The sequence below is a fragment of the Callorhinus ursinus genome, unplaced genomic scaffold (genome assembly GCF_003265705.2).
Source record: "Callorhinus ursinus isolate GAN/ISIS: 27379988/994484 unplaced genomic scaffold, GSC_fseal_2.0 scaffold16, whole genome shotgun sequence".
Classification (NCBI taxonomy): Eukaryota; Metazoa; Chordata; class Mammalia; order Carnivora; family Otariidae; genus Callorhinus; species Callorhinus ursinus.
Genome location: NW_027397078.1, coordinates 30,695,066 through 30,713,717, shown reverse-complemented (window position 1 = coordinate 30,713,717; position 18,652 = coordinate 30,695,066). Strand labels below are relative to the sequence as shown.

Sequence of the window (18,652 nt, the reverse complement as noted above, 5' to 3'; positions counted from 1 at the left end):
ATGAAGGAAATTCTAAAGACTTCAGACAAAAGGTAAGATTATAAAAGATGTTATAATGGAAACTAGGAAAACTTTAAAAACTGAATGAGAACATATCAAAACCTGTGACACTTGGAAGAACATTTGTAACACTGAACGCTTATATTAGAAAAGAAGAAACGCAATCAGTTAAGCAAGTAATTTGAGCTAGAAAAAGAACGATAGGATAAGCCCAAAGAAAGAAAATGCAAGGAAATGAACAGACATTAATGAAACAGAAAGCAAGCAGACAATACAGAGGTTCAGGAAAGTTGGTTTTTGAAGAGTAATAAAATGGACAAATGTCAGGTGAGCTCAATGAAGGGAAACTAGAGTGATGATACAAACACTATTAGTAGAAAACAAAAGTTATGTGCACAGAGATTAAGATGAGTAGAGGAGGGCATGGGAATGTCTTTATGGCAATAAATATGGACTTTTAGACAATAAATGTCTAGAAAAATATCATTTATCAAAACTGACTTAAGAATTAGAAAGTCTAAATAATCCTGTAACAGTTAAAGAAGTGAAGTCATTAAAAATCTTGTTTCAAACAAAACTCCAGGCCCAGATGCTTCTGCTGTCAAGTTTTACCTGCCGGTCAGCAACAACAGCCTATTCCAGAGTATAGATGGGGAACACTCTTCAGCTGAATGAAGCCTAACAGATAACCATGTGAGCAAGGAAACTCACTTATCAGTCTCACTTATGAATATAGTTGGCAAAAATCCAAAACAGGATATTAGCCAGCTAAATCTAGCAGATATAAAAACCTGACCAAGTTGGGATTATCCTAGGTTGGCAAGGGTGTTTTAATATTTAAAAATTTATAATATAACTTATCATATTAACTACTTATAAGGGGTAAAATCATACTATCATCTCAGTGGGTGCACATGCAATTTTGGTTAAAATGCATCAACAGATTATCACAAAAATCTCAAAGTAATAGGTGAGAATTTTCATGATCCGTTAAAGGGTTTCTACACAAACCTACAGCAAATACCATACTTAATGTTGAAATAGTGAAAGCCTTCTCTTTGAGATCAAGAGAAGAATGCCCATATGATTATTATGTTAACTTTACAGTAGATGTTCTAGCCAGGTAAGTAAGATAAAAAACAAAAAATAGATAAAGGTACTGAAAAGAAGAAACCAAATTGCTGTTAATATTCATAGGTGGTAGAATTTTATCCAAAAGTATATTCAGAAACATCCTCATATCATCTTTTACAAAAATAAGGCATTTTTTAAAATTAAAAAATGGTAAAAATGAAATGAATCGGACATGCATCTGGATGTAGGTCCTATATCTGAGTATACTAAGCAGGGACAGTGAGTCCTACAACTCAACTGTTTGGTTTCCCGTCTCTCAGGGATCACTGTCTTTTGTTACAGGATTTCCTAGTGTCTTGACAACTGTTGTTTTATACATTTCCCTCTCATGTCTTAAAACTTATTTCATATAAAAAACGTGTTTGTTTTGGGCTGTTTCAAATGGGAGAGTGAATCTGGTCTTTGTTATTCCCTCTTGCTGGAAGGGGAAGTTTGTTTAATGGTTTGTCAATTCTTAGTCCTCTTTGATAATGGCTTATCAATTCTTAGTCCTCTTTTGTTAATAAAGGGTTATTTTAACACACACTTTGTTCCAGTGCAAGGCCTTTCCTTTAAAAGCATGTGTAAGATTTTTAAAATTTTGTTTTTTTAAAGAAGCTGGTAATTTAAAGGCCCAATCCTGAGGACCTTTAGAGTAAGGAGTGGCTCTGAGATGGATAATTCCTGAGGCTTTTGTTTTTCTGCTGCCTACATGCTTTGTTATCCAAGGCTGTTCAAGGTCTCACCACCCCTGGAGTTTTGACCCACTGATGTGTTTCATAAATTTTAATGAAAGACAGATTGAGAGAAATCATTGATGGGCCCACATGGTTGTACCAGATCCGTGCACTGGCTCAGAATGCAAATGTCTATGAAATTACTCTTAAGTTACCTTTCTGGAAAGCCCCAGACTCCATCTTCTGGCTCGTCTGATCTAGCTAGGTCAGATCAAAAGTGATTTTCAAAAACCCTCATGTTCTTGGCACATTGCTATGATTTATTTTTAAGTCACAGAAAATTGTCCAAATATTAGCACACATATTATAGAATTGCCAATAAACTAGGTATGGTTAGATAGAGCACGGTATGCTTTTTAAAGGAGTTTGTAAAGAATATGATTTAACTTGCCAGTGTGTGATAATAAACTTATTTCTTATGCGTGATTATGAGCTTTATTTATAATTCACTAGCAGATGTTTATTTCATTTAGTTTACAACTCAGACATTCTTGGCTTAACTCAAATTTTCTCTGTATCTCACAGAATTAAAAAAAAATTAGACTAAGACTTTTGTTCAAAACATCCTTTATTTAAATGGAGCCAGATTATTGTAGAAACAGATTTTATTATTTCTGCTAATAAGGATCAGGGAGAGAAAAGGAAATTGAGATCTTTGAAGGGTTCCTCAACATCATTTAGTCCCATCTCTTTCAGCCTCCCTGCTGTTGTCAGACCCACTAGCTTACAGGGCAGCAGAACTGCCCATGGGGACTCCGGCTCCCTTCGTTTCTGTAACCCAGTTGCTGAGCTAATGAGTAGTGTAATGGCCAAGAAATAGGGAGAAATATTAGAGAAACCAAAGGGCCTAGATTATTTGAACTAAATAAGTAACATCAGAATAATGAGGGATTGACTGCCTTTCCCTTGCTGGGTTCCAGTTCTTTGATCAAAGGGTATCTTTTCCTTACTGTTTTATACTGTCTTAATCAAAACAGCCTATATAAATAATTGGACTTGGGGTAGAGAGGAGGAAAATGAAAAAGGGGTTAGAAATAGCATGTACTCCTTTTTTTAAAATTAAGCCTTCAGATGGATTTTAATAACTTAAACATGTTAACTGCAATTGGTATTCCTAGTTAAAAAGTGGAAAGGGTATTTTGCTTTTGGTAATTCTTTTTTTTTTATATTTATTTATTTGGGGGGGGAGGGGCACAGGGAGAGGGGGAGAGACTACCTCAAGCAGACTCTACCCTGAGTGCAGCACCCGATGTGTTTTTGGTAATTCTTAACAGTATATGTTTTTCTTTTCAGCTACTAAGTCAGGATTGTTACCTCCACCACCTGCGCTCCCTCCAAGACCTTGCCCATCACAGGTAGGAAACAGAAGTTGATTTCTGTGAACTGTTGGGTATAGTGAAATTGTCCTACCACTGTGCTTCCTTTGCAAGGGTTGATTGCCACAGAACTGGCCGGTCACATTCCCAAGATGACATCTGGACAAAGAGAGCAGAAAGTGGTTGCATTTCTTCTTATCCAGCCAGTCCTCCAGACTCATGTGGAAAAGGGAAAGTTTCCTTGATAAGCAACCAAACAAATGCATACTGGTTTACCTTTGGCCATAGAGGGTTGCATGTCATTTTCAGATAGAGAAAGAAGTAGAAGAATGGGTGTCTCTCCAATTGGGGGGTTGGGGACATGGTTTTTCTGTATAGTATGTACAGTCTGAGTGTGTATATTTTCATCAGTATTTTAGGAGCTGTGTTAATTCATAATTAATGGTCAATCACCAGGGTGTTAGTGCTGTGGTTTGGGCCTACAGTGCTTTCTTTATCGTTAGGATGGTATTTTCCTTTGGAACAATAAGCTGAAACAGCAGGACTTGGGAGAGTGTGTCACCAAAGTCCGTTTCACTTGTGAATTAATTCTGCCTCATTTATATGTGCTACTGTGGCCTTATTCATCAACACTCCTTGTAGAGTTGGAAATGAGAAGCAAGCAGCAAATCTGCAGAGTGTGGTAAAGGGCACTACAGATCCTTCCTTTCATTAATTGCTGCTGAAGAGACTTTCTGTCTTTAAAGGCCCTCTAACTTTCAGCAGAAAATGTTGGGAAATTTCTCTATTAACAGTCCTAGTTTCTGCCTTATTGCTCTAGATGCTTCAGAACATACCTTTCCACATGGCACATCTTAGGACTTGCTGAGTCACTGAGACCACTTTGAACATTTGCTTGTCCTTCTTTTAGAGAATTAGATCATCTTTAGCATCTGCTCAACCTTGAGGTGCAAATACAATGAGTACTGCTTTCCTTCCTCAGTTTGAAGGGTAATTAAAAGCCCTGTTCTTCCTGACTCACATATAAACGAGTGAGAACCCCCTTTCTAATACTCCAGGATTGGCTTTAAAAGTTGTTGATTAATCAGTCAACAAGTATTTAAGTCCCTGTTGTATATCTAATGGCAAGCTTTAGTTCCATCCTAAGCTTTTCCTTGGTTATAATTTCTACTCATTTAAATGAATAGCTCTGTTTATTGAGAATCTGTAGTAGACCAGGTATTGTGCTAAGTGCTTTCAATCCATTATTTAATCTTCACAAAAATCCTATGAAGTAGGTGTTAATATCCTTAATTTTTTTTTACAGATGAGGAAATTGAAGCATACAGGGTTAAGCAAGTCAGCCAAGGTGACATAGCTAGTAAATAGGTAGAGCCAGCTCCCAAACTGAGGTCTGTCTCCTAAAGGTCCCTGCCCTCCCCATCATTGGAGCTGAAGCGTCTATGTATACAGTAAGAGAGTGATCTGTTGCTCTAGCGGGTGAGGCTTTCACTATGTGCCCCCTGTGGAAGACCTAGATGAGACCAAACTCCTGACTGGCACCAACAGCAAACCTGGGCTTTGTCACAACAAAATAGTGGGCATTCGGGAGGCAGTTATCTACCAGCTACTGGTTTCAAACTGGGGCTTGGGAGCCACCCGGATGAATGCATGCAAGACCTGTCTGAAAGGGCTTTTGTGATCAACTTCCTTACCTTCTGCTGTACAAGTAACAGGAATGACTTCCTGGTTGTGAAATGTGTTGCTGCTATCTGCAGTCCTCATTTGACCTGCTTGAGGTGGGCTTCCTGCCTGCTTGGGGTCTTAGTGACCAAGGATCTGATGGGGGGCTGGGAATTCTCAAGTCACTGTTAATGAATGAGACTGCTTCTTTGTCTACCAGATTTCCCATCACAATGTAAACAGTGAGTGCAGTGCTCAGCCCAGGCCTCCAACTCAGCTGCCTAACTATGGAGATTTCAGACTACAGAAACAGGTGTGTAAGAAATGCAGGCAGAAAAGCCCTTCACCACTTCCCTCCGCCTACTCTCCCCTTTTCCTCCACTGTAAGTGGGACACACACATTGAACAGAGGAAATCCTGGGTGCTGAACGTGTGACTGTATTTAGTCATTTTGCAGTGTCAAATTCCCAGTGGCCCTGGGAGAGGCTCACCTAACCACGTGGATGGGGCACCTGTATATTCTAGTCTTTCCCACACTGCTTGTGATAAAGTGGTCTTCTGGGAGATATTAACAGGGCTCTGCGGTAAGACAAATACGGAGGCTGCTGCCTCAGTCCCCGCTTGTGAAGATTCATTCATCATTGTGCGTATGGGCTCATTAAAGGGTTTGAAGTCCTACAGTAAAGAAACCTGGTCAATTTTGGTAAAGCTTGCAATTTCATAGTGTGTGTGACCATTCACCTCTTTCTTTATACAAGACTTAACAGTTCCCTGAGGGCTTGGTGGTTAGGGAACATTATTCTCCCCAGCTTTAAAATATTGGTAAGGACATTTCCAAACCGCTTTCATCTGGCACCTCCTCTCTATATTATATGATTAAAGTTAAATTTTTATATCTTAATATCTTAGGCCAGTAGTTTTCCCTAGAAGAGTTGAAACTGAAAAAGAAAGTTTACCACATGTTAGCTTCAGATTTCTAGTTGTCATGTTTTCAGTTTGTTGTGTTTTTTTATTTGCTTTTCTTTTCCTTCTGGCTTACTCTCTCATGAGGTCATTTTTACCACAAGCTTTATTACAGTAAACTTTGAGTTCTTCTTTTGTTCTGTTAAACATTTTTTTGAGTGTTCCTTCTTATGTATGGACAATCGACCTGATTGTGGAAAAAAATATATACACCTAACCTCAGAGACTTTTTTACGAGGCTTAAACTGTAGTACCTAGGGGAGAAACAAGGAAGCTTGGTATAATTTCAATCTTAAATTTATCAGTAGCTCTGAGAAGAGATTAAAATAAAAAGGTTTTGGATTTAAATTTTTCTTTTTTTTTTTTTTTAAGATTTTTGTTTATTTGAGAGAGAGAGTGAGCTCGAGTACAGAGGGAGAGGGAGAGGCAGACTCCCCACTGAGCAGGGAGCCCAGGACTCAATCCCAGAATCCTGGGATCATGACCTGAGCCGAAGGCAGATACTTAAGTGACTGAGCCACCCAGGCACCCCTGGATTTAAATTTTTCATATTACTTAACATGATAAATGGTTAAGACTACATTATAATAAACAAGAAAACATTCTGTTCCCTAAAAAGGAACAACTATTTAAAAAACTGTGTGGCCAGTGATGTCCTTCTAGGTTTTAAGTATGTAAGAGAAAACCATTTGTACATTTGCAGATGTGTGTGTGTGTGTGTGTGTGTGTGTGTGTGTGTGTATGTATATATATATACATATATATATACACAAAGGTATATTGAGATCATTTCTACATATGCTAGAAGTATATCTCTACTTTTACCAAGTAAGAGAGATGAAGTATAGGTTTTCAGCATAAAATGCAGTTTAGCTGGCCGTTAATACTAAGCACTAGTATGATGATATGGACATCTGAAGTAAATTATACAAATGGGGCCCTAGAGTTAGGAAAAGGAATAAATTCAAAGAAACAGATCTTTTTATTTTGCATACTATAGGTAAGATCAAAGAGGGACCAAGTGACTATATAAAGAGTCAGATGGTTTGTGTTCCATGTTTTCTTGAGGACAAGCTAGAGACCAGGGCATGGTATTTTGGCTCAGCTCAGAAGAGGTGACATGTTTATTTATTAATTTTTTTAAAAAGACTGATTCATAATATAAATGATTAAAAAGCAGTTAGAATTAACTGTTTCATATGGAGCAGAGTTAACATGAGAGCTAAACTTAGTAGCTCACTGTTTGTATGCATATAAACTGAGTAAAATGCCATCTACAGAGTTGGTGCTTGTCCTGTAGGTCAGTTCTCTGCTAAGGGCCTATTTGGTACTCCAGTAATTAAATCTCTTTAATTGTATTGATCTCATGCCAAATTTTTTTTTTTTTAAAGATTTTATTTATTTATTTGACAGAGAGAGACACAGCGAGAGAGGGAACACAAGCAGAGGGAGTGGGAGAGGGAGAAGCAGGGTTGCCTGCAGAGCAGGGAGCCCGATGCGGGGCTCGATCCCAGGACTCTGGGATCATGACCTGAGCCGAAGGCAGACGCTTAACGACTGAGCCACCCAGGCGCCCCTCATGCCAAATTTCTTATGGCAGTAATCTTTATTAAAAAAGTTTTTTTGGTACAAAGGATAATCTTTTCAGTTTTTTTTTTTTTAAGATTTTGTTTATTTGACAGAGAGAGACACAGCGAGAGAGGGAACACAAGCAGGGGGAGTGGGAGAGGGAGAAGCAGACTTCCCGCTGAGCAGGGAGCCCGATACTGGTGGGGCTTGATCCCAGGACCCCGGGATCATGACTTGAGTCGAAGGCAGGTGCCTAACCGACTGAGCCACCCAGGTGCCCCATCTTTTCAGTTTTATATTAGCACCACATTTGATGAATTGGGGCTCCCTGTAGACTAATGTGCTCGGAATTTTCCTGTTGATACCACTAATTTCTTACCTTATAACGGCAAGTGCTTCTCACTGGCAATACAATGAGTACTAAAATAGCACTGTAGGGTGAAAGTACTATGGAGGAAGCATTTGATCAATACTTTTAAGCTTAGACCAAGAGGGCTTCATGGAAGGGCTAAGGTGACCAGTGAAATGAGTTTTAAACAAGAGAACTTTTCTTTTCAGATGGCTGAGGGGTTCAGAGCATTACTGTAGAGAAAAAGCAAATGCAAGGAGGCAGGCATGCAAGAGATTCCCATGTGTTCAAGGAACTGTCTGAAATTTAGAAAGCTAGATTTTAGGGGAGAGAGATTTAGTGTTTGGACGTGGCAGTGAAGAGCCGGTGGCTTGCCCACTTGAGGCCCCTTGAGGCCCAGTGGTGCCAGAGCTTTGGGAGAGGAAGGGCCCCCTGACAAGAGAGTTTTATCTGGGGAGCAGCCCCTATGGGAGAGCACAGGGTATCAATTAGCCCAGTGGTACTCACATTGTGCACACAGGAATCATCTGGGGGAGAGCTTTAAACCTACTGAGGTCTGAGTCCCACCCCCAGAGATTTTGGTGTGGTGGGAGGCCCAGGCTTTGGGAGTTTTAAGAGGCTCCCTACATGATTCTGAAGTGTAGCCTGGATTGAGAGACACTGAATTAAGGCAAGAAAAGGAATGTTCAGAGATGAAGCTGAGAATCTATGGGATTTGTTAATGGTATGCCCTGAGTTCTCTCTCTTTTTTTTTAAGATTTTATTTATTTGAGAGAGAGGAGAGGCAGAGCACAAGCAGGGGGAGGGGCAGAGGGAGAGGGAGAAGCAGATGCCCCACTGAGCCGAGAGCCTGATGCAGGGGCTTGATCCCAGAACCCTGAGATCATGACCTGAGCTGAAGGCAGGCAGGCACTTAATGACTGAGCTACCCAGGCGCCCCATGCCCTGAGTTCTTTAAGTGCACAGTGGAAGTCTTTCTTGAGTTGGGGAGGGTGGGAGGCATAAGGTCAGGTTAGGGGATGTACCCATACCCCGTGGGGACAAGAACCCAGATCCTGATGGATGGCCTTGGGAGTCTGTCTTCTTGGGATGGCTGACTCCAGCAGGGTTAGAGGGCTTGATGGGATGGTCTTGCTGGAAGGACTAGCCACTGCGCACCTCAGGTTCTGTGTGTACTATTTTGAAGGACTAGCCGTGAACCCAGGTGGCCTTGAGAGGAAACCATAGTCCACGTAGCGAGTCTTTCATCTAACTTTGTCATCTGGCTAGAATGAGGTCCCTAAGGCACTACTGAATCCAGTAGGAGTATGCTGGGCTTGCTGTTCTATTTCAAAGCCAAATTTCTTAGACACAACTTTTTAAGTAAGATCCTACCCTCTTGTCATTTCAAAGGAAAGACGAGCTCACTTCAACTCAAATGGCAGTTTGTAGGCCCTGAACTACTTCCAAAATACTTCCAAAATACTTGACACTATGCTTTTCTTTCTTTTTTTTTTTTTTTAAAGATTTTATTTATTTATTTGACAGAGAGAGAGAGACAGTGAGAGAGGGAACACAAGCAGGGAGAGTAGAGAGGGAGAAGCAGGCTTCCCGTCAAGCAGGGAGCCCGATGCGGGGCTCGATCCCAGGACCCTGGGATCATGACCTGAGCTGAAGGCAGACGCTTAACGACTGAGCCACCCAGGCGCCCCGACACTATGCTTTTCTAGAAAATGTCCTTATAAATTAATATCCTGTCATTTCAAGTATTCTTTCTGTAAGTTAATGTATAGTTGGTGATACAAAATAGTAAATTCTCCTGGAAGAAATTAAGCATTTCAGAGCTCCATACACACTTGTTCTTTCTCTCTTTGTCTTTGGCGGGGGGGGGGGGGCAGGCATTACTGGTGATAATGTAAGTTTCTCACAGGGTTATTTAATAGATTTTTAAAATGTAAATTTGATTAAAGTTTAACATGCATACTCAATCCATTTTAACTACAGACTAAATAATTTTTAATAGAGTAAAATGAAGTACTATCTCATTGGCAACTTTAAATATCTATAGGAAAACATTCTTTAAGTATAAACAATATGGAAATGTCACCACTTCTAACATTTTATGGCTTTTCTCCTGATCACATTAAAACTCAGTGGGCATGCATCAGATGTCATGAGATATGCAGATGATCTCATGTAATGTACATTAGTCATCGAATCACCTTAATATATTGGCTATGTAGATAAAGCATATTTGTGAGCTTTCAAAGATATATTCAACATCCTAATTTTCACTCATCAGTATGTAAGTTTAGTATGTGTCGAAAGATATTTTTCTGTGTATTCATGTATTTGAAACTTCATAATTATTCTGAAGAGAGTTTACAAACCTATCACCTAGAATGCTACCTTCGCTTTCTTCAAGTGTTACCCTGTTCTTATGGTGCACGCTGTAGATTAGCTGAAAATCACAGTATGTTGATGAGTATCTTTGTAATGCAGGAAAGAAGATGTAGCCCCAGGATCTGTGTTCATCTGTGATGACGAAAGAACATACTGAAAGCTGCAGAACACAACATGAGTGTGTCTGTGCTCTCGTTCTTAGCTCTGCTACTCTGTCGCTTTGTGGGGGGTACGCAGATGGGTCTCACAGACCTACTGCCTCTCCTATACAATGTGAAGATGAGGGTACATAGATCCTTTTAGTGCCTAAGGTCTCTGATTCTGTGTTGTATTCCTCTGTCCAAGAAAAATTTTGTTGCAAATATAATTGAAACATCATAAAACACAATTGAGGACGAGATGATTTAGACTAATTTCTCCCTGCTTTACCCCACTGCACAGTACAGCTAAAAGCCCTGGACGTAATAAACAGAAAGAGGACTTTGAAAGATGTAAACAGGAAAGTGGACTGGCTAGGGCCTTAGGACTTGAGTAATGGCATGGCAGTGAGCTCCCTGAGTTGTAAAAAAAGTCTGCTGTATATCCTGGACTGAGTACTGGAGAAGCCTGCAACCTGGGACTGCCAACAAATGTAGACCAAAAAAAAGAGGCCTTGAGAAAAGTCTACTCTCTAGTCAAAGGACTGGGAAAAGGGTAGACAAGCTAGATAGAAACCTTTTTGACAACACCTGCCCTACCCCAGCCAGACACTATGGATGTTCCTCTCTGTGGTGTCATCAGAGACCAATCTGGGAGTTGGTCTCTTGACCCTCCCCTGGTGGCAGCAGACAACTTGGGGTGGTACTTTCCTAGCTGGCAAACATGGTTTTAGCAGAGACCAAAGGGGTCTCCTAACCCTGATCTAATGGCAACAGGTGGCCTGGGGAGGCACCTTATACCCTGACAGACAGTGTCACTAGAGACAGACCTTTCCCAATAAGCAAATACCCAAGGAATTTGTCACTTGTAGACCTGCCCCATAACGAAAGCTAAAGGGAGTTCTCCAGACTGAAATGAAAGGACACTGGACAGTAGCTCGAAGCCATAACAAGAAAGGAAGAATGGTAAAGGTAGCCACATTGGTAAATCTCAAAGCCAGTAGTGTTGATTTGTAACTCTTGTTTTCTATATGATTTAAAAGAAAAATACTTAAAACAATAATCACAAATCTGTGTTAATGAGCACACATATATAAGGATATGATTTGTGACAATAATAATATAAGGGGCAACAGGGCTGTAAAGGAGTAGAGTTTTTGTATACTCTTGGCACTAAGTTGGTATTAATTCAGATTTGATTATTATAAAGTTAAGATGTTAACCAATCCTTAGGGTAACTACTAAAGAAAAAAACCTAAAAAATATTAAAAATATGACAATGAGAAGGTAACAAAAATGGTGTACTAGAAAAAAAATCATAAAAAAGGAAGTGATGGAACTACTGAGGAACCAAACAGGTATAAGGCATAGAAAACAAACAGCAAATGGCAGAAGTAAATCTTTCCTTATATGTAATTACTTTAAATGGATAAATATTTCCAATTAATTGGCAGAAACAGATGGATTTAAAAAAGTAATCCGACTATATGCTTGTCTACAAGAGGCTCACTTTCCATCCAATGTTAAAAATAGGTCGAATATGGAAGAATGGTGGGGCGCCTCGGTGGCTCAGTCGTTAAGCATCTGGCTTTGGCTCAGGTCATGATCCCAGGGTCCTGGGATCGAGTCCCACATCGGGCTCCCTGCTCAGCGGGAAGCTTGCTTCTCCCTCTCCCATTCCCCCTGCTTGTGTTCCCTCTCTCACTGTGTCTCTCTCTGTCAAATAAATACATAAAATCGTAAAAAAAAAAAGAAAATGGAAGAATGGAAAAAGATATTTCATGCAAATATATGTGCTGCCAAAGAGAGCACATATTTCATGCAAATAGTAACCAAAAGAGAGCCTGGTGGCTTTAGTCACATTATACTGAATAGACTTAAAGACAAAAATTGTTATAGGACATAGAAGGACATTATATATTGATAAAAAGGTCATTCCATTAAGATGGTAAAAAATTTATAAAAATATACATACCTAACAACAGAGCCCCAAAATGTATGAAGCAAAACCCAATAGAATTGAAGTAGCAGACAGTTCTACAAAATCTCACTTTTAGTAATGGATAGGACAACTGGACAGAAGACCAATAAGGAAATAGAGGATGTGAACAGCACTCTAAATCCCCTAGACCTGAGCGACATCTATAGAACACTTCACCCAACAATAGCACAAGACACATTCTTCTCTTGGGCACATGGAACATTCCCCAGGATAGACCAGTTATTAGTCACAAAACAAGTCTCAATAAATTTAAAAAGACTGAAATCATAAAGAGTGACCAAAGTGGAATGAAACTAGAAATCAGTAATGGATATAACACAGGAAGATTCACTAACATGTGGAAATTAGGCAACATATTCTTAAAAAAAAACTAGTGGGTCAAAAAGGAAGTTACAAGTGAAATTGGAAAATAACTTTGAGATGAATGAAAGAGAAAACATACCAAAACCTATGAGGGAACAGTACTAACAGTACTCTGGGGAAATTTATACCTATAAGCACTTATATTTAAAAAGGGATCCAAAATCAGTAAGCTAACTTTATACCATAAGAAATTAGAAAAAGAAGAGCAAGCTAAACCCAAAGGTAGCAGAAGGAAGGAAATGATGTAGAGTTGAGATAAATGATATAGAGAGTAGGAAAACAATAGCAAAATTGGTTTTTGTATCCTCTGTTTAAAAATAAAAGGCTTTATTATTTTTTTTAAAGATTTTATTTGAGAGAGAAAGAGAGAGAGAGAGACAGTGAGAGAAGGAATAGAAGCAGGGAGAGTGGGAGAGGAAGAAGCAGGCTTCCCACAGAGCAGGGAGCCCGATGCGGGGCTCGATCCCAGGACCCTGGGATCATGACCTGAGCCGAAGCCAGACGCTTAATGACTGAGCTACCCAGGCACCCCTAAAAGGCTTTATTTTAAACTAAACTCAGATTCTGATAAATTTATCTCTCACTATAGATAATATTGTTTTGAATTTATCAAGGTCGAATATTCCAGTAGAATGATTCTGTTTTGTGTAACGTTTTTTTTCCCCCGTATTAATTTTGGCAGTACATTTTACTGTATGTTCCCTAGTTGTAGGATTGGTTCACAGATGACTCACATTGATCATCAGAGCTCCAGGTTGGTGTAACATGAAGACAATTGTGGTTTAGACCAGCCTCTGTTGATTGAATCTTGAGAGTTCTACAGGTCCTCTCACATAAGGATTTATTAAAGGAATTTGAAAGCTGTTCTCAAACAGTTGGCATTGAATGAGAAATTAAAAAGGTAAGAGGAAACTGCCATAGTGATAAGTTCAGGGAGATGACAGAGATATAGTGAGGAAATACTGGCATTGTATTAGTGGAGGGAAGATTAAGGATAAATCCCTGCTGTTTAAAAGAGCATACATAGTTTTGCCAGCTATCAACAAATGCTATTAAAATGTATTCCTTTTCAACAAAGGAAAAGTTTTATGATGGCATTTATTTTAGTATTATTAATAAAAATAAAAAACAATACATACAGATGTCCAAGAAGGTGCCTCTGGTTAAGGTATTGTCTATCTGCCTAATAGGATATTAGACATCTATTAAAATGATTATATGGAAAATAGTGGAAAAGAAGGATAACAGCTGAATAGAGAAATGTTTCCTGATTGTACCACATAAAAGTGTTTAGTAGACCTTTGAGAGTAAGGTGTTCTGCCTTCTCAGGGTGATCTGGAACGTCCGTGGAACACAGTGATTGGCCCCTTTGCCATGGTCGGATTTTGAATTCCTTTCTCAGTGTTACGGGCCTGTGTTCCCTTCCCAGAGCGCTTTTGAGTTTTTTTAAAATTTTTTATTGTTATGTTAATCACCATACATTACATCATTTGTTTTTCATGTAGTGTTCCATGATTCATTGTTTGTGTATAACACCCAGTGCTCCACGCAGAACGTGCCCTCTTTAATACCCATCACCAGGCTAACCCATCCCCCCAACCCCCCCCCCTCTAGAACCCTCAGTTTGTTTTTCAGAGTCCATCGTCTCTCATGGTTCGTCTCCCCCTCCGATTTCCCCCCCTTCATTCTTCCCCTCCTGCTATCTTTTTTTTTCTTTACATATATTGCATTATTTGTTTCAGAGGTACAGATCTGTGATTCAACAGTCTTGCACAATTCACAGCACTCACCATAGCACATACCCTCCCCAATGTCTGCCACGCAGTCACCCCATCCCTCCCACCCCACCCCCACTCCAGCAACCCTCAGTTTGTTTCTTGAGATTAAGAATTCCTCATTATCAGTGAGGTCATATGATACATGTCTTTCTCTGATTGACTTATTTCACTCAGCATAACACCCTCCAGTTCCATCCACGTCGTTGCAAATGGCAAGATCTCATTCCTTTTGATGGCTGCATAATATTCTATTGTATATATATACCACATCTTCTTTATCCATTCATCTGTTGGTGGACATCTTGGCTCTTTCCACAGTTTGGCTATTGTGGACATTGCTGCTATAAACATCGGGGTGCACGTACCCCTTCGGATCCCTACATTTGTATCTCTGGGGTAAATACCCAGGAGTGCAATTGCTGGATCGTAGGGTAGCTCTATTTTCAACTTTTTGAGGAACCTCCATACTGTTTTCCAGAGCGGTTTCACCAGCTTGCATTCCCACCAATGGTGTAGGAGGGTTCCTCTTTCTCCACATCCCTGCCAACGTCTGTCGTTTCCTGACTTGTTAATTTTAGCCATTCTGACGGGTGTGAGGTGGTATCTCATTGGGGTTTTAATTTGGATTTCCCTGATGCCGAGCAATGTTGAGCACTTTTTCATGTGTCTGTTGGCCGTTTGGATGTCTTCTTTGGAAAAATGTCTGTTCATGTCTTCTGCCCATTTCTTGATTGGATTCTTTGTTCTTTGGGTGTTGAGTTTGATAAGTTCTTTATAGATTTTGGATACTAGCCCTTTATCTGATATGTCATTTGCAAATATTTTCTCCCATTCTGTCGGTCGTCTTTTGGTTTTGTGGACTGTTTCTTTTGCTGTGCAAAAGCTTTTTATCTTGATGAAATCCCAATAGCTCATTTTGCCCTGGCTTCCCTTGCCTTCGGCGATGTTTCTAGGAAGAAGTTGCTGTGGCTGAGGTCAAAGAGGTTGCCGCCTGTGTTCTCCTTTAGGATTTTGATGGACTCCTGTCTCACATTTAGGTCTTTCAACCATTTGGAGTCTATTTTTGTGTGTGGTGTAAGGAAATGGTCCAGTTTCATTCTTCTGCATGTGGCTGTCCAATTTTCCCAACACCATTTGTTGAAGAGACTGTCTTTTTGCCATTGGACATTCTTTCCTGCTTTGTCAAAGATGAGTTGACCATAGAGTTGAGGGTCCATTTCTGGGCTCTCGATTCTGTTCCATTGATCTGTGTGTCTGTTTTTGTGCCAGTACCATACTGTCTTGATGATGACAGCTTTGCAATAGAGCTGGAAGTCCGGAATTGTGATGCCACCAGCTTTGCTTTTCTTTTTCAACATTCTTCAGGCTATTTGGGGTCTTTTCTGTTTCCATACAAATTTTAGGATTATTTGTTCCATTTCTTTGAAAGAAGTTGATGGTATTTTGATGGGGATTGCACTGAATGTGTAGATTGCTCTAGGTAGCATTGACATCTTCACAGTATTTGTTCTTCCAATCCATGAGCATGGAACGTTTTTCCATTTCTTTGTGTCTTCTTTAATTTCTTTCATGAGTATTTTATAGTTTTCTGAGTACAGATCCTTTGCCTCTTTACTGAATTCCTGTATGAGTTCTAGCAGTTTTGGGGTGGAGTCTTTTGGGTTTTCCACATAAAGTATCATATCATCTGCAAAGAGTGAGAGTTTGACGACTTCTTTGCCGATTTGGATGCCTTTGATTTCTTTTTGTTGTCTGATTGCTGTGGTTAGGACTTCTAATACTATGTAGAATAGCAGTGGTGATAGTGGACATCCCTGCCATGTTCCTGACCTTAGGGGAAAAGCTCTCAGCTTTTCTCCATTGAGAATGATATTCGCTGTGGGTTTTACATAGATGGCTTTTATGATATTGAGGTATGTACCCTCTATCCCTATCCTCTGAAGAGTTTTGATCAAGAAAGGATGCTGTACTTTGTCAAATGCTTTTTCTGCATCTATTGAGAGGATCATATGATTCTTGTTCTTTCTTTTGTTAATGTGTTATATCACGTTGATTGATTTGCGGATGTTGAACCAACCTTGCAGCCCAGGGATAAATCCCACTTGGTCATGGTGAATAATCCTTTTAATGTAGTGTTGGATCCTATTGGCTAGGATTTTGGTGAGAATTTTTGCATCCATGTTCATCAAGGATATCGGTCTGTAATTCTCCTTTTTGATGGGGTCTTTGGTTTGGGGATCAAGGTAATGGTGGCCTCATAAAACGAGTTTGGAAGTTTTCCTTCCATTTCTATTTTTTGGAACAGTTTCAAAAGAATAGGTATTAATTCTTTAAATGTTTGGTAGAATTCCCCTGGGAAGCCATCTGGCCCTGGGCTCTTATTTGTTGGGAGATTTTTGATGACTGCTTCAATTTCCTTCGTGGTTATAGGTCTGTTCAGGTTTCTATTTCTTCCTGGTTCAGTTTTGGTAGTTGATACATCTCTAGGAAGGCATCCATTTCTTCCAGGTTATCTCATTTGCTGGCATAGAGTTGCTCATAATATGTTCTTATCATTGTTTGTATTTCTTTGGTGTTGGTTGTGATCTCTCCTCTTTCATTCATGAAATGGTTGATTTGGGTCATTTCTCATTTCTTTTTGATAAGTCTGGCCAGGGGTTTATCAGTCTTGTTAATTCTTTCAAAGAACCGGCTCCTAGTTTCGTTGCTCTGTTCTACTGTTCTTTTGGTTTCTATTTCATTGATTTCTGCTCTGATCTTTATTATTTCTCTTCTCCTGCTGGGTTTAGGCTTTATTTGCTGTTTTTTCTCCAGCTCCTTTAGGTGTAGGGTTCGGTTGTGTATTTGAGACCTTTCCTGTTTCTTGAGAAAGGGTTGTATTGCTATATACTTTCCTCTCAGGACTGCCTTTGCTGTATCCCAAAGATTTTGAACAGTTGTGTTTTCATTTTCATTGGTTTCCATGAATTTTTTTAATTCTTCTTTAATTTCCTGGTTGACCCATTCATTCTTTACTAGGATGCTCTTTAGCCTCCATGTATTTGAGTTCTTTCTGACTTTCCTCTTGTGATTGAGTTCTAGTTTCAAAGCATTGTGGTCTGAAAATATGCAGGGAATGATCCCAATCTTTTGGTACCGGTTGAGACCTGATTTGTGACCTAGGATGTGATCAATTCTGGAGAGTGTTCCATGGGCACTAGAGAAGAGTGTGTATTCCATTGCTTTGGGATGGAATGTTCTGAATATGTCTGTAAAGTCCATTTGGTCCAGTGTTTCATTTAAAGTCTTTATTTCCTTGTTGATCTTTCGCTCAGATGTTCTGTCCATTTCAGTCAGGGGGGTGTTAAAGTCCCCCCTATTACTTTATTGTTGTCAATGTGTTTCTTTGCTTTTGTTATTAATTGCCTTATATAATTGGCTGCTCCCATGTTAGGGGCATAGATATTTACAATTGTTAGATCTTCTTGTGGGATAGACCCTTTAAGTAGGATATAGTGTCCTTCCTCATCTCTTATTACAGTCTTTGTTTTAAAATCTAATTTGTCTGATATAAGGATTGCCACCCCAGCTTTCTTTTGGTGTCCATTAGCATGGCAAATGGTTTTCCACCCCCTCACTTTCAATGTGGGGGTGTCTTTGGGTCTAAAATGAGTCTCTTGCAGACAGCATATCGATGGGTCTTGTTTTTTAATCCAATCTGATAGCCTGTGTCTTTTGATTGGGGCATTTAGCCCATTTACATTCAGGGTAACTATTGAAAGGTATGAATTTAGTGCCATTGTATTGCCTGTAAGGTGACTGTTACTGTATATTGTCTGTGTTCCTTTCTGATCTATGCTGCTTTTAGGCTCTCTCTTTGCTTAAGGACCCCTTTCAATATTTCTTGGAGGGCTGGTTTCGTGTTTGCAAATTCTTTTAGTTTTTGTTTGTGCTGGAAGCTGTTTATCTCTCCTTCTCTTTTCAACGACAGCCTAGCTGGATATAGTATTGTTGGCAGCATATTTTTCTCGTTTAGTGCTCTGAAGATATCATGCCAGTCCTTTCTGGCCTGCCAGGTCTCTGTGGATAGGTCTGTTGCCAGTCTAATGTTTCTACCATTTAGGTTACATATCTCTTCTCCCGAGCTGCTTTCAGGATTTTCTCTTTGTCTCTGAGATTCGTAAGTTTTACTATTAGATGTCGGGGTGTTGACCTATTTTTATTGATTTTGAGAGGGGTTCTCTGTGCCTCCTGGATTTTGATGCCTGTTTCCTTCCCCACATTAGGGAAGTTCTCTGCTAT

General features: G+C 39.7%; 1 protein-coding gene across 4 annotated transcripts in view; it reads left to right on the top strand.

Moving 5' to 3' along the window:
- REPS2 (RALBP1 associated Eps domain containing 2) overlaps positions 1-18,652 on the top strand; it is a 328,460-nt gene that overhangs the window by 163,199 nt on the left and 146,609 nt on the right. For 2 of the 4 annotated variants that reach the window (XM_073902042.1, XM_025857563.2), the window contains exons 14-15: positions 3,144-3,205; positions 5,049-5,141. In XM_073902042.1, coding sequence (XP_073758143.1) covers positions 3,144-3,205; positions 5,049-5,141 — 155 coding nt within the window. The remainder of the gene's footprint in view (positions 1-3,143; positions 3,206-5,048; positions 5,142-18,652) is intronic. The other 2 variants (XM_073902043.1, XM_025857570.2) reach the window with 1 other exon arrangement.